Genomic DNA, 26,471 nt, shown 5'->3' with positions numbered 1-26,471 from the left:
TGAGTTTATTTGCATATGTATTGAGTTACGTATATTAAAAAGTTAGTAATGATGTGGGAGAATAAAATTTTTCTAACACCTTTTCTTCATTGTCAAAAATCACATAAAAGGCATGAAATATTAAGTAATAATACAGTACTGCATAAGTTTCTTCTATCATAGTGGGCTGAGACGTATTTTTAAGTATATATGCAAAGGGTTTTTTTTCCAAGTTTTTTCTCATATCCAAAGTAAAGCTGATTTGTCTGCAAAATATGCTGCAAATCTGTTCTTTTCAATTTTAATTTGAAGAAAATAACCTGTACATCACAGAATGCCTGGCTACTGAGCTCTAAGGTGGTTGCTGAGATGCATGCAAAGATGTGCCTATATGAAAGACTTGACCATCTCTCTTGAAAAATATTTTTTTATTCTAAGCTTTGTGAAGTCTTGCATTGTTTTGCTATAGTAATAGTGCCTTCTAGTAGCCAGTTTCAGATGTATGCAGTGCAGAAAATGCATCTCCATGGAAATGTTCTACATTGTATAGTAAAGAAGGAAGAGTTAGCACCAAACTTTAATTTCTAAGGGCTGGTTAAGAGTATGCCAATATAGGGTGATGATACTGGTATTTTTTCTAAACAGGCTGACAATTCATATGGATGAAGAACTTCGTGCCTTGGCTTTCAATACTCTCCAAGCATTAATGCTTGATTTTCCAGATTGGCGGGAAGATGTTCTTTCAGGATTTGTATATTTTATTGTGCGTGAAGTGACTGATGTCCACCCAACGCTTCTTGACAATGCAGTAAAAATGTTAGTGCAGCTCATAAATCAGTGGAAACAAGCAGCCCAAATGCACAATAAAAACCAAGATTCTCAGGTATTTCTAAATAAGGTCCTTTGATGTTAAAACATGGTTTAAATCTACATACAATTTTATTAGTAGGCTTTATTGGTTTTGTTAAGTAATAAAACTTACTTTCTTACAGTGCTTCAAGATTTTTAGACCTATTATTTTAAATCTGAATTTTTGCAAAAAACCTCCACACTTTAAATATTACCTAAATACTAATTCCTGGCTACATTTTTACTTACATCAAAAGTCATCATGTGTAACTGGAAATATATTAAGTAGGAGTGGTTAAACAGTAGAACTAGAAAAAAAAGCACCATTTTTACTGGCAAACAGAAAGGGTTCAAATAATTTAATTTTCTACGATATGTAAGGGTATTATTTTTAATTTTGCCCTCACTTCATCATTCTCATGAAAAAGTGAAATAAGAAAGACTTTCTTGTGATACATGTTTGGACTGAATTCAGAGAGATACTAAAAAAACAAAGTAGGTGATATTATGCCATTCTCATAATGCAAAATTTGACTAGTAGCCAAACAAGATCTAAATACCTTATGATTAATTCTGCCATCACCAATAATGGAACTGTAGCTTGGTTGTGTTTTATTTTTTCTTAATTTGCTTGACTTCTGCAATCTTTTCCTTAGCGCGGTGTATCCAATGGGGCTGCCCATACCCTTCCTCTGGAGAGGACCCTTTATTCCAGTGTATTTCATGTGGTGGAAGGCTTTGCTTTGGTCATCCTTTGCAGCACCAGACCTGCCACCAGGAGATTAGCTGTCAGTGTTCTCAGAGAAATAAGGGCCTTGTTCACACTTTTAGAAATTTCTAAGGTAAGGGCTGATGACCCGTTCTTATGACTGTTTAATGAAACTGCTTTTATTTTGACTTTCTTTAAGCTTTTTCTGCTTTGCGTTTTGTCTTCTGTAGAGTGATGACGAGTTGGCTATAGACGTAATGGACAGACTAAGTGCTACTATCCTGGAGAGTTTCATACATCTCACTGGGGCTGACCAGGTAGGAGAATTTTTATGTTAAGTTGGATGTAAGATGAGGTAATTCTGCAAAACTGTCCCAAATAAATTGTATCTGTTTTAAATGATAGTGTCACTGTGTTCATGCTATACTTTATCAGCAATTTACCACTTCAAAAACAAACAACAAACCCACACAAACAAAAAATACACCTCAAAAAACTTGAGGAATGTTTTGAGGCCGACACTACCATTGTATGCTTTCTGATCAATTGTGTGTCATTATGATCACCATATACACACAGACTGCTATGTCTGTATCTGTTTTTTCTCATCTTCTCGTAGATTACAATTTCTTTGAAGCAAAGACCACTACCTCTTTCTACAGCCATACAGTGTCTTAACAGTCAGTGTGTCCTTTATCCATGATGAAAGCTGTAATAACTGTCAATGAATAGCAACTGAATTCTATATTTATATATTTAGCATTAACTCTTAAGTATCAAGGAAAAGCTCTTCTGATTTTAGGTTTAGGAAACAAGTTGGGATTCAGTAATAAGGCTTTTAGAGTCCAGAATCTTTTGGAAGAATTAAGTCATCATGAGTGAAAGGTCCTTTTTCTAGAATTTACTATTTCCTAATATCCAGTTTCTTCCCAAACAGTATGTTTATATAACTGTCCACATTGGGAACTTCTGTAAAGACTCCATAAATTAAGCAATGTGTTTTTTCTATTCCAAATGTGGCTTTGACACTGATAATTTATTAGATATTTAACAATGAAGAGGTTGTTACTTCATATACATGGATATTAAATATTGTCTTGTTCTCTTTTTCCATGCATACAGACTACTTTGCTGTACTGTCCCAGTTCAATAGATTTACAAACTCTGGCTGACTGGAATTCATCTCCAATCAGCCACCAGTTTGATGTGGTCAGTCCATCACATATATGGATATTTGCACATGTGACTCAAGGCCAAGATCCATGGATTGTAAGCCTCTCAAGTTTTATGAAACAGGAAAATCTTCCAAAACACTGCCCAACAGCTGTAAGCTATGCTTGGACGTTTGCTTATACCAGACTCCAACTGCTGTCTCCACAAGTGGATATCAAGTGAGTTAATTTCTAAAGTAACAATAGTGTATATTGAATATTCTTTCCAGATTTATCATCATGTCATCATGTTTCAGTGAGGAGACATTATTTATCATCATATCATTATGTTTCAGTGAGGTGACGTATGGACTGTTAGTATTTTCTCTAGGTTGAATTCAGCTTTATATAACAAAAAATTAAAGCAGTTCTATCTGGGAAAAAAGTTATCTGCTATAAAAATTAACTTTGGCCATATTGTAGTTCAACAGATTTGAGTATAAAAGCATACATTATTGATGTACAGGTCTATTCTGAACAATTTATTCAGTTTACCATGTTGACAATTTTGGAAGCAATGGCATGTACGTAATTGAAAACTAAATTCAATAATAAAAACAAGTGAGACCTGGTAAGCTTTATTTACTGTACTGAGGGTTGTTTGGTTTTGTTGTTTTTTGTTTGTTTTTTTTTTTTTTTTTTAACAGCAGCCCTATCAATGCAAAGAAAGTGAATACTACTACAAGTAGTGACTCCTATATTGGGCTCTGGAGAAACTACCTGATTCTTTGCTGCAGTGCAGCATCTTCTTCAAACTCCTCCACCTCCACAGGCTCTGTGAGATGTTCCCCTCCTGAGACGCTGGCGTCTACTCCTGACAGTGGTTATAGCATTGATTCAAGAGTAGGTTCTTCTAATGCTTACTGTAAATAAGTCTGCGTGTTATTGGAAGTAGAAACACCTGAGGCTTATAATAACTGTCATGATTCTTTGAAACTGGTGTTATTTGTCTGAAAACATTTGTTTTACATTTCTGTAGTATAGTGTTTCAGTTCGCTTCTCCCAGTCCATGCTTTAGAGGCTTTTGTGCTTGTTTTTTATGGCAAAATCTAATCACATCATGAAAACATTAACCCAATCTCAAAGTCTTATCTAGTGGTAATGAGGAAATGTTTTATTTACCATTAAGGGTTGTGGTTTTTTTTTTTTTTTTTGCTGTCGGTAGGTTTCTCCAATTCTGAGCAAATAACCTCTCACTTCAGTAACTGAAGCAGTGACCGGTTCAGGCATGATGCAGTATTTCTCCCAACCATGGACAGTTTTCTATCTGCCTTGCTTCATATCACCTGCAGATTTTTTTTTTTTTTTTTCCCTGCTGCTTTGCTTCTTTTTGTTCTTCTCCTTTTTGGCTTGCTGTAGAAGGTACAGTAGAGGTGAAGATAACTCATGAACTGTGCAGCATATTTTGGCAGAAACAGCCTATTCCACGTGTTTGTTACCAAGATCCTTTCCCTAAATCTGAGAAACTATAGACTGAAATCTTTGTTCTCTTTGAGAGCTACAATGGAGTCTAAGGAGTTGGACACCAGAAGTCTGCTTTCTCTCCCTAAGGAGGGCAGATACACCAAACATGCAAAGCATCTGTTTATCATATTGAGGCATTAATTGTCATCTGACAATGAAAATTCAATTATACAAGGAATGGAGAGTACTTAATACTACTTTACTATTTGAGAAAGTCTTTTTTCATGCCAAAGATCATAAATTTAATTTTTATCATTTTAAGTCACTGATCAATGTGAGAAGACTGGAAAATTACAGCAGATGTTTTAATGTCACAACACCTGATTGTTTGGTAACTAATTCTGTTTTGTTCTGGTTTTCTTCTTAGATCATTGGCATTCCATCCCCTTCGTCCCTCTTTAAGCACATAGTTCCAATGATGCGCTCTGAGAGCATGGAAATTACAGAATCCCTTGTGCTGGGACTTGGCAGGACCAACCCAGGAGCTTTTAGGTAACTGTTGTGTTTTATCTGTCTTTATGCTAAATGATTAGAAAGCTGGGGAATCAGAGCTCAGGAAAAAAGGTTTGCTTGCTTTTTCCTTTAAGAATTGAAAAAGTTGTGAAAACTGATTACCATTTTTTAGCATTTAGTGGTGTGATAAAGATTGTTAGAGGTTGTAATAATTTTACATAGTGGTCATGTCTGCATAAAGAAAAAGAAGTTAGTTGAAACAATATACATCTGACTTTTATTGATATTAAAGGCTGCCCTTGTGTGAAAGAACAGACTGTGTGGACTATTAACATTTGAAATGTTAATTATGATCATGTTTGTAAGAGTTACTAAGCTCTCCTTATTGCTATTGCCAACAAACATGTTTCTGAGCTCTCTATGCGTAGGAGTTTTGTGATAACTGTATTCTAATAAAAGATTTTTGGATCAAGGGGAATAAAATACCAGTTACAACTGTTTTGTGACTAGTGCTGAAGCTTCTGAAATTTGTGGCGCATCCCTCTCCCTCCCTTTTCTTTTCTTTTTTTCTCTGAGTAAAGTTCGTGTAACTTCATAACTAATACACATTTCTCATATGTTGTACTGATGACAAGTCCATGTGGGTACTGGTAACTGTGCAGAATTAAATCAGTGCCAAGTCACTTGTTCTGTAAATTTAATTTCAAACATCATGTGTAACATATTTGGATTCAGCTCATAATCCAAAACTTTTGGTTACCCTATTGTAACAAATCTTTATATAAATGTTGCATTCAAAACAGACTATCTAGCCATCGTGGCATTCCTACCTCAAGTGAAATTTACTTTTCTTCAAATCCTAATGTACTGTACTGTCAATGTGTGTTACAAATCCACTGAGGTGAAAAGGCAGCTCTATGCCAGGAAGCCATGAGTTTTAAAATGCATCTCTGATACTGTCCTCAACTGATAATTCTCTTTATGGAGGATGGATAAAGAGGAAGAGCATCTGAGAGGAAGAAAACTTCCTGGGAAGACCAGTGCCCGGTATCAGATGTTCTCTAACAGCAGCCAACCTCTTACAGTGGGAAGTGATGAAATTGTACCATTCAATAGCAACCAACTCTGCTTCTGTAGATGAAACCAGGGATCACTAGTAGTCTTGGTTTTGAGTGAGATGCTGCTTCTCTCCAATCATTTGTGTCCCATATTATGTCAGATGAGGAGCCAAGGATGTATTTGAAATTGTAATGCCAAGTTCTCAGTTATAGCATTCTGGTTTATTCCTTCGATAATCTTCTAATTTTATATCGTATTTGATTTTACTCTCCTACCAGGAGTAAAGCAAGACTTTGTCCCATGACCCTGAAGATGTACTGAACAGTTTAAATCATAACTGTGCTCTACAAGTCTAGAAAATGCTTTTAGAAAGGATTTCACCAGAAATCCTTGTTTTTTAAATTAGAAACAATTCAGTAAACTTAAGAAGAAAATATATAAAACTGATTCTTATCAGGCTTCTGATTTCTTTATTTTGGATATTATATTTTGTTTCTGATGACCAGCTTTTTTTCTCTGTCCAATGTGTGTACTCACACCAGATGCTAACTGTAGTCCAGCCTTCACCATTGCAGCTCTGCACTGATTTTATTGGGTTTTTTAAGCACTGTTCCTCCCCACTTGGTATGTTTTAGTCGGGATCTTTTTTCGTTATGGATTATATGTATATACAGTCCACTTAAACTTGCTAGAACATTCTTTTTCTCTTTTATTTTCTGTTAGTGATCACATGAACTTGTTTAGGTGTGTCTTCCTCTCCATTGGAATCTGACCCTTTGTTATGTTTTAGCACAAAAAAAAGTGTCTTCCAAATTATTTTCTGTTTTCTATGTTTGAAAGAAAGTATAAAACAATCCCTAACCATGCTTAAGTCTCTTGTAATTGAGCACGCTGCAGAAGTTTGTGCAGCTTTCTGAACACCTGGGCCTATTCTCTGAAAGAGAACCTTTGAATGATGTAGCAGAGTCAGTCATTTACCATGAAAACTTGGAATAGTTTATGCTTTTGATATGTCTCAATTACAATAGCACAGGAAGTAGACAAATGTGTCACACTCCAACAGATCTAAAGTGGAGGTGGTAGTTAATATATTAACAAAATTAAAGTAAAAACAATATGTTTACCTTAGTATTTTGTCTGCATAGATCCATACTACTGACCTTCCCCTTTCCTGCCCCCTTTTTGGACTCATAAGAGAGTCTTAGTTTGGCAGAAGGAACAGAGTAGTAATAAAGACTGTGGAGCTTCAGGACAAATAGGGAATGTAACCACAGCATCAAAGCATGTTGCTTTTCAGTTTTCACAGACACTAGTCTAACTTCTGTCAGACTTACTTGCCTTAAAGAAATAATCTTTATTAACAACTAAATCCATCACGACAACTGAAAGAGCATCGTATGATAAGCTGCCAACATTTTTTTTTTCCTAATAGTATCTATTTACAACTTAAGGCTTTGTTAAACGTTGAATGTGAAAATAAACTAAAATAGTCTGTGATAGAAATATGCCATAATATTTGGTGAATGCAAATTTAGTGGTAATTATTGAGACATCCATTTGGTAGTCTGTTTTTAAGTTAGGAAAATATCTTTCTATGAAACATCTCTAAATGCTGATTTAATTCAGAAAGCTACAGGTAAAGAAGGAAAACCTGAGGGTGTTTTAACATAACACTAGTTGCTGTGCAACATCTTTCAATTGAGATGTTAATTTGATGATTGTTTCTATCCTTTTAATTATTTTATTTTAATTCAGGGAATTAATAGAAGAATTACATCCTATAATTAAGGAAGCACTTGAAAGAAGGCCAGAGGTAATTAGATATTTTTCACTATATTCAGTATACAGTTTTAACTGTCTTCTCACAAATGGTAGTAAAGAAATGTTGTGTTCTTTAATTTCTGCACCAAAAAACTGTCAGTATACCAGATAAAAGGTGAGATGTTACTTTTTTTAAACGATAGTGGGATGTTTACATGAGAAGAGCTTTGTGTTTGTTTTGAGCTTTATATTATTCCTGTTTCAATGATGGAAAAATAACTGTAAACTTTTCCATATTCTTTTAATTCTTTTTACCTAAGCATAGTTTTACAAAGTTGTTACTTTGTTTATATCATCAGTAACATGCCCACAACTGTACCTAAGACATTGAATTGAGTTCTGCCATCTACCAACTTAGTTGTGTTTTTTATTTTTTTAAATGAAAAAGGCTGTAAGCTCACCTGACTGACTGCTCTGACTAAAAATTTTCTGATGGAGAGCATGTTTTACAGAAAAGTTTAGAAGCCTCAATAGGTATTCATAGAAATAATAATTTCTGCAAACACAGACTTGGAGATGGTTACTCAGTATTTTTTGTGGTAACTATCATATTCTTATTAGTAATAAATTTGTAATTAAATACAGATGATGGGAAGGAACATCACTTCTGTTTCAAAATGTTACTGGGCTACAGTGTGTTTTGTCAGTCTTGCATATGCAAATCATAGAATCACAGAATAGATTGGGTTGGAAAGGACCTTTAAAGGTCATCTAGTCCAACCCCCCCTGGAATGAATAGGGACACCTTCCACTGTACCAGGTTGCTCAAATTCCCATCTAAACTGGCCTTGAATGTTTCCAGGGGCATCTACCACATCTCCTTCTATCTAGTCTAAATCTACCTTCTTTCAGTTTAAAACCATTACCTCTCATCCTATCACTACACTCCCTGATCAAGAGTCCCTCCCCATCTTTCCTGTAGCCCCCTTTAAGTACTGGAAGGCCGCTATAAGGTCTCCCTGGAGCCCAGCTCTCTCAACCTGTCCTCGTAAGGGAGGTGCTCCAGCCCCCTGATCATCTTTGTGGCCTCCTCTGGACCCTCTCGAGCAGGTCCACATCTTTCTTATGCTGGGGGCTCCAGAGCTGGATGCAGTAATCCAGGTGGGGTCTCACAAGAGTGGAATAGAGGGGCAGAATCACCTCCTCAAAATATGTAGAAAGACTGACATTTATACTTCATTGTTTTATATGTTGCACTTTGTAACAGGAGACTGACAAAAACCATTATTTTGATAATATGTGTAAGAGCAAACCTAGTATATCTTGGAGATGCAACAGGGAAAAACTTTATTCATTGTCTGGTTTATTAAAATTACTAGTAATTTTGGTAACTTCTTTTAAAAGGTTGGCACCCCTGATAATTTGATGCCAGTTGTAGTACAATTATAATAATGCTTTTATATGCCATGCTAGTTTTATACTTACTTTTTCCTCTGCATCATTTAATTTTGTGTTTCCTCTGTTGAATAGAACATGAAACGGCGCAGGCGTCGAGATATTTTACGAGTACAGTTAGTACGAATATTTGAACTGTTGGCAGATGCTGGTGTCATTAGTCACAGGTAGGAGCAGCACTGACAAGATGATGTTGTTCATGCTTCTGAATTAAGTCACTAGTATTCTTATGACCCAGTATAACAGGTGTGCAGAATTCCTCAATGAGTTTTAGTATGCCACTAAATAAACAGATGTGGTTTTATAAAACTGGGAATTTTGCTGGCTTTCTAATCTCTCCCTTGCCCATGCTCTTTGTCACTGTGATCTGTCTTTTATTTAAAATGCTGCTATTCCCTGGGACATTGCTTTGAACAGGCAGTATGTCTTGTTCCTTCTTCTTTGTGTGCACTCAAACATGCACCAGTTATGCAAATCAGAAAACACAAGTTAAAACTATTCTATAATCAGTCTGGAATTCTTCCTCACCTGGAGTCCTGATGCTTGTCAGTGTGTCCTATGCAGAGAAGTCTACTGTTGATTAATATTGGACCTTTTGCTTTCTGAGGGAGGCAGAGTGTTAACTGGGTTGCATTTTTTTTCTTAGTTTACCCTACTTGGTAGGGACACTTTGAAAGAAGACTTAAAATTCTGGCGTATGTTTTATAGGTCTCTTAGAAATTTTTTTCTATGCAGATGGAATTGTATTAGAGCAAATAGGCTAGGATATGGTTAGGCTAGCTCCTCCCATTCTGTGAGACAACAATACTTAAACATTTATTTGTCAACCTTAGCAATACAATCAGTGTGAAATTCTCAATCTTTAAGCAACCTGCTACATTATATTTGAGAATGTTGCCTTGGAAGCATTGCTAAAATGCCTTTCTTCCTTTCAGCATGCTGATTTTTCAGAGTGTGGCCATTAAAATCGTACTCTCCCTTCTTATCTTTTGGGGTACTCACTGGTGTTTAATTAGCGTATGTAAAATATCTCCTAACCATAGTCTGCACCCTGGAACTTTGTCAGCTTTTTTCTCTGAGGCCAGTCTGACTCTGTGGTGGAAGCTAGCAAGCAATTAAGGGCTACCATAAACCTCCTTATCTTGCCTTTGGTGTGCAAGGCATGCTTTTTAGTTGTCTTCCATACAAATGTGGAAAGATGGTGGAGGAAGCTGAGAGGAAAGGAATCACCCTTCTAACAATGGTTTTTCAAAGGAGGGCAGGTTTGAATCATGCAGTCTTTAATCTCCATGTTTAGTTTAGTACAGACGTCTAGTCAGATGCTGAAGCAAGGAAGATGGGAAATGAAGATACAAAATTAATAAATTGCTTTCATCTGCTAATAGTCAATAGCATGTCATGAAGTACCGAACATCTTGACTAACTCCCCGAAATCAGTATGTAATACAGACGTCTATAGTTAAGTAGTAGTAATTATTTTTTCTGGTTTGCAAATTGCATGTTTGGGGTGGAGAGTGGGTTGGTTGGGGTTGTTTATTATTATTTTTAACACTTGTCTCCAGTATAAGAACTAATCCTGTGGAATGATGGGTGACTTCTGATAGTGAGACTTGATTATTAGTTTGCTTTCACTGGAGCTTCTTACTTAACACTGAAATAGAAGCTGGGTAAAGAAATAACTTTGAATTAAATAATTGCAGTGATGAGGCTGAAGGTTCTTTTTAAAGAGAAAAAAAAGTTGTTTTCAAAAATTGTTGTATGTATTTATCATACTATTTGATTTTTTTTAATTTTATTTTTAAGTGCAAGTGGTGGCCTTGATAATGAAACACATTCCCTCAACAACACTTTACTTGAGTATGTTGATCTAACAAGACAACTCCTAGAAGCAGAAAATGAAAAGGATTCTGATACATTGAAAGATATTCGATGCCATTTTAGTGCCTTAGTGGCAAATATCATTCAGAATGTTCCAGGTATGTAAAAATACTTTAATAACTTCTGATGACTGTATTTAATATGCAGTACATTTAAAGAAACCAAAACCAAACAAACAAAACCTAAACAAAAATCCACTTTTTCTCTGAAGTTTCAGAATACTTTCATAAAAATAATTTAAGCAACGTGAGTTCTTAAGAGGGATTTTTGGTATTGTTTGGAAGCGTGCAAGTAATTTTCTTATTTAGCAAAAGTCTTGTTAGTTGACTGTGCCTTTAAATTCTGTAGACTAATCTTGTACACTAGTGGCATTAAACAGGACAATAGTAAACCTACATCCAGCTATTACGATGTTGAAATAATCTGTTTTTACATTGTTTTTTCCTTTTATATTCATTGTTTGGGTCTGTTTCACGTACTTTATTTTAAGGAATGACAAGAGGAGCGTGTCTAACTGCGTGCTTTTCTTCCAGTACACCAGAGAAGAAGTGTCTTTCCGCAACAGAGTCTACGCCACAGTCTATTTATGTTGTTCAGTCATTGGGCAGGTCCTTTTAGTATCATGTTTACTCCCCTCGACAGATACAGTGATAGAAACATGCGAATAAACAGACACCAATACTGTGCATTAAAGGTATTTTATGACCTTTTGAATTTTGGAAATAGATTGTTATGTTGACTTTTCTAATGCAAATTTAACATTTGGACTTTTTGGTTGTGGTTTTCACATCCTTGTTGCCATTCGTGACTTAGTTCATTTTTAATTTGGCCTACAGGTGTATTTATGACAGTTCGGCTTTTTCAATACTGTAAACTATTGCACTTGCTATAGGAATTTCTTAAAATTACTACTAAATGTTTACTTCCCATGACTTTAGTCCTCCCTTCCGTAAGGAGAAAGGCTTTCATGTAAAAGTACATTAACAATCAAACTGACATATTAACTCTTACATATATCAGCATTTAAGTATTGACAGTTCCTTGTATTTGGGAGTTGAGAAAAATATGATTTGTTAATTTTTTGAGTAAGATGTTAAAACAGTTTTTTATTAGCCTTGGTTTTCCTCCCTTGACTGAATAGAAGTTAGTTTTCTGATATTTTAATGGACTTGGTAAAAGTACTTCCTGTATCTGAGTTATTAAAATGTAGTGTTTTTCAATTACTTTCTCAAGGCGATGTCTGCTGTGCTGTGTTGTGGCCCTGTTGCAGATAACGTCGGGCTCTCATCTGATGGCTATTTATACAAATGGCTGGATAATATTTTGGATTCACAAGATAAAAAGGTAATACAGGCAACATCAACATTGGTTTGCAACTGTCAGTGCCTTCCACATATGCTTTAATGAATTCTGCTGTCAGATTGGCCTAAGTGCTTTAGAGTGGCTTAAGCTCAAAGCTGTTTTAGCAGTGCGTATTTTTGCACTGTCCTTAGTATGCGTATTCACCTTGTTGAGGAAGACAGTCCCTAATCACAGTGTAAGAATAGTCAAAATAGAATGGAAGAGGAAAGGGCAAGGAGTGAAACACTGTGTATCGTTCTTAAACTAATCACGTAGGTTAAGTTGTAGTAGCAAGCAGATCTTTTAGAAATTTAAAGGAGACGAGATTTTGAACATGAACTCTTGTGAGAGTGTTGAATCCATTGGGGGTCATGTGCAGTTACGAAGACTAAGCTTTACATCTAAACTGTAAGGCAAGCTTTAGATTTAAAAAATAGGGTCTCCATTGCACTAATACTATGACTACATAAAAATACAGTTCCAGTGGGCTACTTTGATTCAAGAGAACGTGCAAGTCCACACATAGATCTGTCCCTTGTATCCCATTGGAATTCCTGCATATGTTTAAGTGCTTTTCTGTATCTGATGCTTTCAGGTCAGTGTTCAGGTTGTAGTCAGACAAGTAAAAATAGTAAATAGCTCAAGGTAGCCTTCGAACTGAGGGGGAGAAAAAAGTCAGTAGAGCTATCTAGTTATTTGCTTCAATAATTTATGACTGTGTGTGCAAGTTGAACGTTAAACAGTTTGATAGAATTACCTGTTACTTTAAGCTGTGGTCTCATTGTTTTTAGATGGAACAAATTTTGTGTATTGCATTTGTTTTGGGTTTTTTAAATTTAATATCTATTTCCCTATTTTATGCCGTTTTTGTAAGTTGTTCTTTTTTAAATTTATTTTCATATATAAATTCGTTCTTTTCTGGAATACAGGTTCACCAGCTAGGCTGCGAGGCAGTCATGCTTCTCTTGGAACTCAACCCTGACCAGAGTAACCTCATGTACTGGGCGGTAGACCGGTGTTACACAGGTTCCAAGCGGGTAGCAGCTGGCTGTTTTAAAGCCATAGCCAGTGTGTTCCAAAACAGGTACTACAGCATTTTTCAGAACTTTAAACTTTAATTTTCAAAATGTGCTTTAATGTAGAACTGGGGTTTTTCCTCCCCTGAAAAGATCACCCCTGTTCGTGTGTATGTGTTACTAGAGAAACTTTTAAAAATTTTATGTTACCCATACCATATCCCCTGTAAAATAAACTTTAATAAATTCAAATTTTAAAAAGCCAAATGTAATTTCACTTATTTCACAATTACAATTTTTTCCCTAGGGATTACCAGTGTGATACAGTGACCCTCCTGAATCTGATACTATTTAAAGCAGCTGATTCTACTAGGGCTATTTATGAAGTTGCTATGCAACTATTACAGGTTTGTAAGCCAATTTTGATTCTTTTTTTTTTTTTTTTCTTCTTTCCTTTTAAAATAAGAATTGTCTCGTGCATTTGAAAAAAAAATCTGTTATTATTGGGTTGTCTCTTCAGTAATGAAATACAACATATATATTTTTTTTTCTTTATTTTAGTACATAGTTAGGCCAGATCCTTACCTGGCACAACTTGACTTCAGTGGAAGTGTGTCTGTTTTCATGAACTAAGCACTCAAGACTTGTATTTTCACAATATTCTCTTTTTTGAAGAGACAAAACTTAAGATTCTTCTGGTTTAGCCTTGAAACAGAGTGGTATATAGCTCCATTTGTCCAAAAGCACCTCAGAGAGAAGTATATTGCTTCCTGTCCCTTTACTGCTGGGGTAGCAGTTGGTTTTCTGATTTTTGCATTAATGGCAAACATTTTGTCATCTATCTGTGTGGAGAGATGATAGTGAAAGTCTTGTTAGCTGTTTAATTTACTTTTGTATATTCATTTTCAAGATCATTTAGGGGTAAGCTTGATCTTACAGGCAGCATTAGTGTTTTAGAATAAATAAATGAATCTGTGCTGCATGTGGCTCAGACCACAAGTCTTGGAGGGTTTTCAAACATTTTTGTTGTTGGCTAAAATCAACAGTAAAGTCCCCACTGAAGTCACAACCTTGTTGATATGTCAGTGCTCACACCACCTTCCCTTTCAGCCCCATCTATCTTCTCAGATGAACTCCACTGCTTAAGATCAGCCAAAACTGACTTCTGAAGTATCAAACTGCTTTAGTTTCCTGCTGCATCTCTGCCACAGCAAAGATTATGTTGCTCCTATCTATGTCTCACAGATGAGCAGAAATTGATAATGTTTGGAAATACAAGTGTTCATTTTGTTATAGAGAAATTTATTTTTAATACAGTATTTTATGAAAGCAGATTTCTGAAATTTATTGCTGGAAACTCATTAAGGGGAGCGAGTCTAGTCTTCTATGAAACTTCCACAGTGTCGGTGAATACTGTGTATGTATGGAGAACTGCATAGTTAGGAAACATTACATGATAGTAGATACATGAATTTAAAAGGTAATTTCTATTGTAGCTCCATACTTCAGTTCAAATTCTGAACATTACTGTTGTAGATCTTGGAACCAAAGATGTTCCGTTATGCTCACAAACTGGAAGTTCAGCGGACGGATGGGGTTTTGGGTCAGCCTTCTCCTTTACCACATCTGTATTCTGTGTCGTATTATCAACTGTCAGAAGAATTAGCAAGGACTTATCCTGAACTTACACTTGCTATCTTCTCAGGTATGGTTTTAAAACAAAAGAAAAAAACTTAATTTGGTCAAAAGCATTGTACAAAATGTGTAATTCTTATTTTTCAATAATTTATTTATATGTAATTCACTAAAGAATAACATCATCATAATGAATGTAGAAAATGGAATTTACTGAGTGGCAGTTTTTGTTGACTTGTATTTGAAATATATTCAGGAGGAAGCAACATGAATCAAGGATACTTTTGCTGACTTTCTAATAGCCATGAAAAAATCATATTAGAGAAATAATTTGCAACTGTTTGTAAAAACTATTCTTCTGTTGTCCTTTCTAGCATTTTCTTATTTACTGTAGATTGCTTAAAAATATGATTCCATAGCATTTTTAAACAATTGCAGAATAGTAACCTCTCACATCAATTAAAAAAACCTACTAGGAATAATATGAGGAAGAGAAAATTTTAAGTGCTTTTTGCCAAAGTTGGTACATTTTTGCATGCTCTAGATTTTCAGTTCCTTCCTCCAGTTAGAGGAATATGTGTGTATGCATACACAAATCTGGTTTCTTCAACATACCATTTGTCAACAATGTCTTCAGTTAGCTAACTGAAGACTGCACATTTTATCATTATGAAATGGCACTGGTCAGACAAAAATTATGTCTGTATAAGCATTACTTTATATCAGTGTGGTCTACTGGGCTTACAGTTGTTGTTTTTATTACCAAAACAATTCTCATTATTGTTTTGCAATTCATGTATGTACCTAATTTTTGAATGACAGAAGTAAGTCAGAGAATCCAAACGGCTCACCCAGCTGGGAGACAGGTGATGCTGCACTACCTGCTGCCATGGATGAACAATATTGAGTTGGTAGACTTGAAACCTTTGCCAACCATTCGTCGGCAAGATGAAGATGAAGAAGATTCTTTGAAAGACAGAGAAATAATGGTGAACAGTAGACGATGGCTACGAGGAGAAGGCTGGGGATCACCACAGGCTACAGCTATGGTTCTGAACAATCTGATGTATATGACTGCAAAGGTAAAACTAATTAATTAAGTGCTCTATCTTGTTCTAGTGAAATGTTGCGTTGTGTGAGAAAGTACTGTTCAGAGATACTGTGCTACCAAACTTTCAAGACTTGTTGTTCATATTTGTTGAGTCACTTATGTATACCCAAACTACACCATATAGTTTTGAGGTATTACAAGAAATACATAGTATAAATGTTATAGTAATTATTATATATATAATAACAGTTATAACTGTTGTTTTGCAATATACGTGTCTAGCTGGATAGATAATACCAAGTCACCTGTATACCTGTGATGTCAAAGTGGAGTTTTGGAACCAGTCTTGTCGCCAGAGGCTGATAGACCCTGTGACAGCCACTTCTAACAGAGGAAAAGTATTGGTCACATGCGGTGCTCCTGCCAATTCTTGATATCTTTGAATCCTGCTGATGAGAGATCATGTTTTAAGCTAGAAATTAAAAACTCTTGGAAGTCTGTGGTCCACGGAATTTTATTCAGGATTGTCAGCAACTGCAAGAATGTCTGTGCTAAATTTAGATAGTTCTTAAAATTTATTTGTAAATAAATATAGTAAAAAAGAAATAAATTCACATATAAATAAATATTCATATACTTATATAATGTATAAAGTTATGAATATATAAATAAAATATATAATATGTACAAATAAGTTTAGATATATTTTTATATATTCATAGCTATAAAGGAAAATATTTCCAGAATGTGTTTATAAAAATGAATATATGTGAAAGCTTCATTCTGGAATGTTAAAAAGGCGACAGCTTCTTACAGGATTTATGTCTCCTTTTTCTAGAGCCTGTCCTACTTGGTTAATACAGATCACTTTCAAATATGGTGTTTTTTACTGGAGTTTTCAGGAGATATATTTATTTTGTTTTCTAGTATGGTGATGAAGTGGCTTGGTCAGAGATAGAAAATGTCTGGACTACTTTGGCAGACAGCTGGCCAAAGAATCTGAAAATAATTTTGCACTTCTTGATCAGTATCTGTGGAGTGAACAGTGAACCCAGCCTTTTGCCTTATGTGAGTATATGATGTCTCTCCTTAGTGCTATCGATAGTTTAAAAATTAGTTGTGTGTTTAGCAGCAAAGACAACCAAACAAAAATGTGAGGTAGGATTTCTAGTATCAAAATCTCCAACCCCCTATTTTATGACCACTAAATACTATGAACCAGTCAAATTCAATTCTTTTGTTTGAGTTACTTCGGTCATCTGCACTGAAATTTCAGTATCAGTTTCAGTTAAACCTGGCATTCATGGAATGTGGTTGAGAAAGGAAATAGACCAGAAAGGATATCACACCTTAAAGATAGATGAGGCTTCCTTGAGGCTTACTGATTATTGCAATTTAGGGTGATAAGTCTGAAACAATCCACTAGCCACCTCGTCAGTTATGAGTTGTCAAAATTCAGGTTATGCTAGGTGGACCGTAGACCTTATTTAGTGAGTAAATCATAAAAAATGGAAAAGACTTATTAAAATGTCTACATCTGTCTTAGCAATTTTTTGTTCCTTTGTCATAAAAAGGAAACTTAAGACCTTGATTGCTAAATTTAGATTAATTTTATTAGGAGTATACACTGAACAACTTCTTTACATCATAAAACACAAATCTACTGCAGCAGTTGGTCTCTGTTCATTAGGAAGAATTAAGATAGTTCCACAAGTAATATTTTTATTAGAAAATCATTTCAGGTTTTGCTAACCTGTTTGCTATGAAGTAAACAATCAGGACCTATAATATTATTAAGTTCTTACTAAGGACAGCTTAAGTTCTTCACTGATCGGCAATAGTTGTCATTGCAAATCAGGAAATCTAGCTTAATGTTTCAGCCCAAAATCTTTATGTATATGGTTTGAAAAAGGTGACAAAGTAATTCCACAAGTCAGATGCCCTGGATCACTTGCTTACCATTCATCTTTGAGTTCTATCAGAAGGATGGAAATAAATCATTGAGCAGTAATGATTCAATAAAATGTCAGAAAAAATATGAATTTACTGATATCTAGAGTAATCACTTGAGTAGCAGCCGTCTGCTGCTGCTTAGCAGTGACGAGGATTAGTTTGCTGAAGTAAGATGTAGTGGAGAATCCTTAATTGCTATATGCTTAATAAAATATTGCTGTAGTAAGGTGTTTATTCTTACCAGAGTATATAAAAGCCTTGAGCATTTTGGGAATTAATTTTTTTTCCTCATGCTGTAATTTAGGATAGTCCTAAAAAGCAGACAGATAATATAGTAAAATCAAGCACCTGTCATGCCATGTAGGGACAGTGTGATTATTTTCACATGACCAAGTATTAAAAAAAACCTCCACTCCAAGCCACCTCAAAAGCAATTTTATTTTTTGTCAAAGCATGTGAGAGCACTGCAGAATAGCATGAGGAAAAATATGATACTTGCTGGAAAAGAAATAGTGTAGAACACAACTGTGAAGTATCAAAAATAAATGGTGTCAGAACACATTCACTCCAATGTTTATCTCAGATGTTGCTAAAACCTTTGTAAGAAAATCTTTTGCTGCTTGAATTAACTGTCATTGAACTCAGAAGACTTATTTTCTTACTCCTGTGATATGTTTCTGGTGCTTGCTGCTGTTGACAGCCGTGAAAGCAATTTTGTTTGCTTTCAGAACGACAGTAAGTTTCAGGTATGCTCACTTGAAGTGCAGGTAGATATTGATTCTAACAAGTTGCAGTATTCAAATATCTTCTTTTCCTTTTTTTTAATCAAGTCACTGCAATAAGAATTTTATTTATGTACGTACCATCTTATCCATCTTATATAAATATACTTTTTTTTTTGATGGTAGGTAAAGAAAGTTATTGTTTACTTGGGTAGAGATAAAACAATGCAACTACTAGAAGAGCTGGTGAGTGAACTTCAGCTTACAGATCCTGTCAGTTCAGGAGTCACACATATGGATAATCCACCATATTACCGCATTACTTCCAGTTACAAAATCCCCTCTGTCACTTCAGGTGAGAATTTATTAACTTAAACTTTTATTATTGTCAATGATAAACATGCTGTTATCAATCAGTTATAACATTGGAGTTCATCTGTAAATATTCAATAGGATTACGATGTACTGTTTCTAAAAATAAATTCATGTACAAAGTCTGTTTTACAAGATCTGCAGTTTTTTATGTACCTAGAGTTCTTATTAAAGAACACCTGATAGGTTCACAAGGAGCAGGTTTGTATTAATATGTGTTAGACTTTGTCTATGTTCAGATCTTGCACTGTTTACCCTCACTGTATCACTCTTAATTCAGACAAACAGCTGGGAAAACTTACATAATTTTAAATCCATGTAAGTTGTTATATTTTAAGTTCTGTTACAGACACAAGCTGCATCTGTAGGAATTTATGCAAGTACACTTACTTAGGAGAATTTATTTAGAAATAATTAACAAATAACAATAGATCAATCATCAGAAAACCCCCCCACTGAAAATATAAAAAGTGTCTACCTCATGCTTCAGTCCAAGAACATGCTGAGAAATGTGGGGAAAAGCTCTCTGGTCCTCATGAAGCATCTTTCGAAGTGAGCCACAGAAGACATGGATAGGAGAGTATCTAAGCAAGGACTTAACTTTTGTCCTGCAAAGCTGTCAGTGTTATGAAGCAGCCTGGACCTATCACATAGGGATTATGTGGATCACAAGGTGGATGCATTGACGTTTGTTCGTGAAAATGTTTAAAAAGTGTGAAAAAAAATTATGGTCATCTTACACTTAAGTGTAGTTGAGAGTAGAAAAATCTGTGGGGAAGGTGAGAAATTATTTCTGATTGTGTTTATCTATTCAGTGTGATGCTTGGAGGTTTCTCTTAAAAAGAAGTAGACATAAGCTTTGCTCCAGGCTGTTAGATTTTAATCCCTAATCTCTTTGTGGTTTGAATTAATTGTCTACCAAAGTCCAACTACATTTTATGGATTACTATGATGTATAGCATCCAGGAAAGAAAAAAAAATGGGTCTCTAAATCCTGCTTCAAAAACAGGCCTTTCTACTTAATTTACTTTAAAGACTCAGATTCCTGGAATGGATTGATTTTTTCCAGTTAGTGAAATTATGGTAGCAGCTCAGAATATTCTAGTCTAAACAACAGTTTTCTTTTGCATGTGAAAGTAATTTCTGTGGCTCAGTTTGTATTTGTGCAAGTTGCTGTAGTTTAAACCTGGTTAGGACTTTTGGCATGGACAATAAATAAGGGTCATTGTGTAGTGCGTAAGACTGCTTTTCATTTTTTGTTGACCAATCCTCTTATTTATCCATAATTCACAGGTACCACTTCTAGTAGCAATACAATGGTAGCTCCCACAGATGGCAACCCTGACAGTAAACATGTAAAAGACAATATTGAAGAGAAGTAAGTATCTCCTCAAAGAGCAGTTATTAGTTGAATTACAGGCATTCCTGGTAGGTACCATAAATACTTTCATTTCATTGGCTCCAGGTATTTCTACATTGCAGGAAATACATGACTGTAAGTTTTATAAGTTTTTAAACAACAGAACTGGAATACTATTTGGGATTAACAGTAGCAGCCTCAATTGTAATTTGAACTCAAAAAGCTGTAGAGGAAACTGAGTAAACTAAGGGACCAATCCAGATCAGGCTTTGTATTGCTATAGCTGTATTGTTATCGATGCCTGAATTAGCTTACTATTATACTGGATTGTATATGTTTATGTAAGAGAAATTATACTGCAGGTGGATATGGATGCGTCAAGGGCAAATGTTATTACTTTAGTAATGTAGCCAATTTGCAAATTGGTTTCCTAGCTCACTAGAAATCAACAGTACCCATGTATTGAAAGCTAGTTTGTGCTCCCAGTTAGGGTATTTGCATGCCTGGTATCTGATCCTTTCCAGATAGCTTTAAACTAGATGCCTCCCTCCCCAGTTTTTGAGTTGCTTAAGAACAATCTTTTGGAGAAATTTGCCAGACAGTGGTACTGGTGTGAAGGTGGTGGAAAGCAAACATAGACTTAGTCAGCGTGTGGACTCAGAGCTCAGCAGTAGCTGACTGTGGGCATGCTCTCATTTTGTGTTAAATATGAGATAGCTAACCTTAAAGTGAAAAGAAAGTAGGAATTCTATAATTAGCATGAGAAAAAGGGTGCACAGGAAAAAGTGCACACATGCCATTACTGTAGAGTAGCTACTCTGTGGTAAATTCACAAACCAATCTATTTTGTGATGACTTGTTTGAGAGCCTTAGTAATTATATTTCAAATATAATTTCCCAGTTGGACACTTATTTTCTTCCCTAGGATAATTATGTCAATACAGTTAGATTAGTAAATATATTACTAGAGACAAGCCCAATACTTCAGTTAAATTGAGGGGTGGGGTGGGTGCTGTGTGAAAATAAATCACTGAACTATGGAATCTGACGTGTCATTCAGAATTCAGCCTAGCAAGACACAGACAAGTATTTGGCTGCTATGGGGGCTGGTGCTAAAGAAACTTGTAAAGTAATGAAGGCAGTTTTGAAAGTCTGCAATTTTTGGCATGTGCGGTAGAGTTGTCTAACACCTCCCCAGGGTATATGCTTTTTGATAAGCTATACCATGTATATCTTGGACTTGCCAGGAGGAGAGAATTTTAGAAACTTATGTAGAAACAGCTTGGAAATTGTGCTTTTAGCACTCTCATTTCTCCGATTTCTTTATAGTTTATCAGATTAGCAAGGCAGGATCTTGCACTCTGTGTGTGTATATGTTTGTCTGTGCCAGATCAAATAGAGATTTCATTATTTTGCTCAGGAGTGAGAAGAACTTACTTATGTATAATGGTGACAAATATTTTCATGTGCTTGAATGTTAATGAAATGATCAAACAAATATAATTTGTAGTGGATTATCTCCTTGAATCCCCTTATCTAGCATTGCTACAGGAGGTGTGTCTTATACAGCTGAGATGCTTTGGCATCATATTGATTGTCTTTGTAAGATGAAATATGTTTGCGTAACAGTTTTATTGACATACAGTTTTACTGAGAGACCCTGATTAATTTTTGTCACAGAATGTCAGTTACTAGTGCTGCTTTACTTGTTCTTACAGTTATGTGCATCTAGACATCTACAGCGGGTTGAACAGCAACTTAAACCGCCAGCACCACAGACTAGAATCTCGCTACAGCAGCAGCTCTGGAGGATCATACGAAGAGGAAAAAAGTAATATTTTTATTTAAAAGTATTTATATGGATAGAAAACAAAGTTTTCACAAGTTAATACTTTTGCTGAGGGTTTTGGAACATGAGAAAATAGACATTACCAGTGGTTTTTGCATGAGCCTATTAAAAATATACTTTTTTACATTCCTCGATCTTAGTACTGCTATTGAAGTCTAGCATATATTTGATTACAATAGAATGTGCCAAGAAGATAATACACATTCTTTCCTTCCTTGTCCTCTGAATGAGTTGTGAACATTTTCCCGAACGAAGTGGTTTTGCTCTGTTTTCTTTGCCAGTACCAACACCAAAGATAGATAGGCAGAAGAAACAGGAGGAAGATGAGATGAATGAGGAAAAAGACGATGGAAAATAAGTTTAAAAAAAAAATTTAGAAGTACTTGTGCTTTTAAATGATAGCAGTCCTTGGCCTGTTTAAAAAAAAAGGGTACAAAACTTTTTGAGAAGCCATAGCAAAGGAAAATACATTGGGGAAAGAAGATCTTGTTGTGTACCTCTAATTTTTAAGCTTGCTTTGAAAATGTGGTTTGGGGTGTTTTTTTTTTTGTGATCTATGATCCCTTTTCTGAGGTGCAGAGGTAAGTAAAGAGGTAGAAATTTCTCCTGAAACTCCATATGTTTTTGGAGACTTTCCTTTAACAGAAGCTTATTAACTGTGGCTACTTTTGTACCAGTGCCTAAGATATAAAATCATCATGACAATGCTAGGGAAAGCTAAACAGGTCATGTAATCAGTCAAAAATGAGGACAGTGGTCAGACAGTAAATAATGTGTTGCATTAGTGGGTTCTGTATGCTTTGTCAGAGTACTCATTTGACTGAAACTCTTGTTTCAGCTAACAAGCTGTTAGTAATTAAAATGACTTTATAGTTTAGCCCTGCATGGGATTATCAGATATATTTCAGTCTGATCCAGATCATCATAGTACTCCCATAGACTGTCTTCTTAGGTTTCACTCAATTTTTTGACAGTTGATTTTGCTATCAGTTAAGTTGTTTGGATATGGTACAGCACATAATACGGTACTGCCTTTTCCTTAACTTTCTTGTACTACTGAACAACAGGATATAAATTTCTGCATTTTGAGCATTGCGTGTCAGTATGAAACCCAGTGTGTCCCATGCTGTACTGAAGCAACAGAATCCATTAGGATCTCCTTATGCACTCCTTAATGACTGATTCTGTGCAGACCATAATGGTTAGGGTGAATATGTGGTTCGTATTGCCTCTTTCAAGACAGTGGAACATAATGTGCTCTACACAGCTTGTCGTAAAGGGTGGGCATACTGATGCAGATCTGCTAAACTTTGGGTCAGTAACAGGTTGGTGGACCTTCTGGGTAGCCAGTGTGTTTATTACTGCTTGGATGGGTGATGTCCAATATTATAGTCGTGGTCATTTTCATCTTTGTGTGCTATTTGTGATAGCAACACTGAGTATCCTGAAACAGATGATAATTCACATGTTCCATCAGTAAGAAGTTTGTCACTTCCAGTCAGGAAGGTGATAATGAGCTGATACATGTGTGAACTTCTGATTTCACAGCTACATTTCTAAAAGGACAACTGGTAGAATCACTGAAACACTGAACTGTTGAGGCAGTTTCCTTACTTGTTTCTAGCCTTAACTGATCGTTCTGAAGTCCAAGACACCTCATTTGAAAACACAAAAATATTTTGGGTGTGTAACACAGTATATTCTCATACCAAATAGCTGATGTGTTTCTTCCACTTTTGAAGCTTGCTTAATCAAAGCTAGATGTCTTTGTGTGTTTTCTTGGCAAATTTACTGATTTTCTGAGCAGTTACTTTTGTCAAGCAGTGGAATTGGGCTATGCTGTTGTAAAGGTGGCAAGTTCTGAGTTACCCCATGTATCAGGCCAGCATCATCTGACACGTAGAACTGGTGGATTTTTGCTAGCGAGACCTGTACAGTGGTGCTCTTGAGAAATAGCCTGCTCTTGAGAATTAGCCTATAATGAAATGCAGCTCTTCAATATGAGCTCAGTATGATCTCGGGACCCAGCCTTAACTCCCAATCTGACATGAGGTTTAAAATTCAAGGAAATGATATTAGATCACTTCGCCTTTTTTTTCCTCATGTGTGTACGTGTTCCCTATGTGCATCCATTGTTTTTATGAACCTGTTCAACTAAATCTTACTCTGTTATGTGTGTGGCTTCTGTAGAATCATCCTTATGCTAAAATAAATAACCACTAATTTTTTAATTAAACTTTGTGTCACAACTACTGCTGTTTATGTCTGGTTCCCCCTCCTCCCAACTCCCAGATCTCAGCTTTTCAAGAATTTAAAAATATTTCTTTAGAAGACTATATAATACAGATTTTTTTTTTTTTTTGATTTAATTATCTATTGTGTTAGGTGATTCAATGCCTCTGTATTCAAACTGGCGGTTGAAGGTAATGGAGCACAATCAAGGAGAACCTTTACCTTTTCCACCTACTGGAGGTTGCTGGTCACCACTGGTGGATTACTTGCCTGAAACTTCTCCTCCGGGCATGTCACTTCACAGGTAACTGTGTTAACAGTGCTGATGGCAATTCCTTACATTTTCATTTGTATTGCACAAATACAGTAAATTAAAGACAATAGATTTAAAGACAGTAGATAGTACCTTTGTTTTCTGCAGTTTTATTCACAGGTCTAGCAGTTTAAGATTTCTCAGCCTTTTAATTTGGAGGACTAAAGTTTTTCCATCTTCATTATGAGTATTCATCTTTTCCCTTATAATAAAACTTTGTGGATGTTTATAGACTTAAGAAAGAAATCTGGTTAGTAGCATGTTAAGTTCTTTGCAGCTCTTCATAAAGTTCATGTTATGTTCTTCTAAAAAATTATTTTTTTGTTTTTAGATGCAATATAGCAGTGATCCTTTTGACTGACTTGATAGTTGACCACAGTGTAAAAGTGGAATGGGGAGGATACTTGCATCTTTTGCTTCATGCAATTTTTATAGGTAACTAAATTCTTACAGGAATATGTCTAGTAACTTAGAAATTGTAGCTAATTATGTAGCTGTTCTTTTCCACATGTAAATTAATGTTTGCCATAGTATTGAAATCTCATTAATGTGTTAATATTTACAGTATTTTAAAAAATGGAATTAAATATCTTTCAGCTTGATTAATATGAATATAATTATAAGTTTTTTTGGAGTTGTTTAAATGCACTTTGTTGGAGCCACTTTTACGTCTGTCTCCTTGTAGAAGACACAGTAAAATTCAAATTTTTTCTTTCTGTTTCTCTGTGTAGTAATTTTCATCCAGAGCACAGATTAAGTTCTTACTGCTGTGTGAGAAACAAAAGGATATATTCATGTTTGTTAAAATGTATGCTTCTGTTTTTATATTGAAACACTGAAAAAACATTGTTTAGTGAATTAGGTATCTATTATTTGGTAAAGTGTATCAGATCAGTTTTGAATACTGATTTTTTAAAAATAATTTAACTCAGTGAGAATGTAATAAAGCTTTTCCGTTTTCTTTTTGTGTTAGGTTTTGACCACTGTCATACTGAAGTCTATGAGCATTGTAAACGACTGCTTTTGCATCTACTGATAGTGATGGGATCCGGCAGTAATGTTCAGTCTGTTGCTTCTGTCCTACTCAGAAACAGAGAGTTCAATGAGTCCAGGGTGCTTACTGTCAAGCAAACTACCCATTTAGATTATACTTTCACAGGTATGCTTTAGATTGAAAAGTGTTGCTTGTTAAAATGACATGGAAAGTTACCTTTTCTTCCAGGCATTATTAAAATTTCTGTTATTTGTAATATTTTTCTGAGGCCTTGGCATTAAAATGTATTTCTTCAAATTTTAATTAAGTCAAAATGAATATGGTTCTCGTTAGCACTTTGTGCTCAGTCATCGGAGTAGGGAGCGCAGTTGAAGAAAAGTAGAAAATAGTAGCAGAAACCACAGAGGGAGCTCTGTGTTTCAGATCTGTAATACAGCAGTCTTTATGATGCCCTTGAAAACAACCCTTGAAAACAAACCCCAAGAAGTTACATCTCTTACTTGTTTATAGCAACTTTAAATTTCTGACTTTTGTCAGCTGTAATTGCATTGTTCAATAGGCTATCAGAATACTCTTTTGAGATACTACCTTTTAATGTTCACCTTAACATTACGATATTGTAATTATACAGGAAACTATATTTTCTGTGTATCTCTTTATGAAAGGAATAGTTTGATGATGTGACCCTATTGTAGTTTCTAAAGAAATGTGAAATAGTTAATTTTTTTGAAACCTAGTATTTCATATTACTTCAGTAGGTGGCAGCATATTGCTATACAATCTGTTTTGTTTTGATCACATCAGAAGTGGTTTTG

At 35.3% G+C, this 26,471-nt stretch overlaps 1 protein-coding gene across 13 annotated transcripts in view; it reads left to right on the top strand.

The window, feature by feature from the left end:
• Window positions 1-26,471, top strand: part of FRYL (FRY like transcription coactivator) — a 177,509-nt gene that overhangs the window by 107,095 nt on the left and 43,943 nt on the right. For 12 of the 13 annotated variants that reach the window (XM_074822503.1, XM_074822505.1, XM_074822501.1 and 9 more), the window contains 22 exons: window positions 625-862; window positions 1,485-1,670; window positions 1,768-1,854; window positions 2,660-2,928; window positions 3,396-3,591; window positions 4,580-4,704; window positions 7,480-7,537; window positions 9,016-9,107; window positions 10,744-10,916; window positions 11,352-11,512; window positions 12,052-12,162; window positions 13,089-13,243; window positions 13,483-13,582; window positions 14,712-14,880; window positions 15,633-15,892; window positions 16,789-16,929; window positions 18,723-18,891; window positions 20,202-20,286; window positions 21,987-22,099; window positions 24,503-24,653; window positions 24,994-25,097; window positions 25,636-25,821. In XM_074822503.1, the coding sequence (XP_074678604.1) occupies window positions 625-862; window positions 1,485-1,670; window positions 1,768-1,854; window positions 2,660-2,928; window positions 3,396-3,591; window positions 4,580-4,704; window positions 7,480-7,537; window positions 9,016-9,107; window positions 10,744-10,916; window positions 11,352-11,512; window positions 12,052-12,162; window positions 13,089-13,243; window positions 13,483-13,582; window positions 14,712-14,880; window positions 15,633-15,892; window positions 16,789-16,929; window positions 18,723-18,891; window positions 20,202-20,286; window positions 21,987-22,099; window positions 24,503-24,653; window positions 24,994-25,097; window positions 25,636-25,821 (3,329 nt within the window). The remainder of the gene's footprint in view (window positions 1-624; window positions 863-1,484; window positions 1,671-1,767; window positions 1,855-2,659; window positions 2,929-3,395; window positions 3,592-4,579; window positions 4,705-7,479; window positions 7,538-9,015; window positions 9,108-10,743; window positions 10,917-11,351; window positions 11,513-12,051; window positions 12,163-13,088; window positions 13,244-13,482; window positions 13,583-14,711; window positions 14,881-15,632; window positions 15,893-16,788; window positions 16,930-18,722; window positions 18,892-20,201; window positions 20,287-21,986; window positions 22,100-24,502; window positions 24,654-24,993; window positions 25,098-25,635; window positions 25,822-26,471) is intronic. The other variant, XM_074822495.1, reaches the window with a different exon arrangement.

This window comes from Strix aluco, chromosome 4, assembly GCF_031877795.1.
Source record: "Strix aluco isolate bStrAlu1 chromosome 4, bStrAlu1.hap1, whole genome shotgun sequence".
NCBI classification, from domain to species: domain Eukaryota; kingdom Metazoa; phylum Chordata; class Aves; order Strigiformes; family Strigidae; genus Strix; species Strix aluco.
Note: the sequence above shows the minus strand (reverse complement) of the source record. Positions and strands in the feature narration are given on the sequence as shown.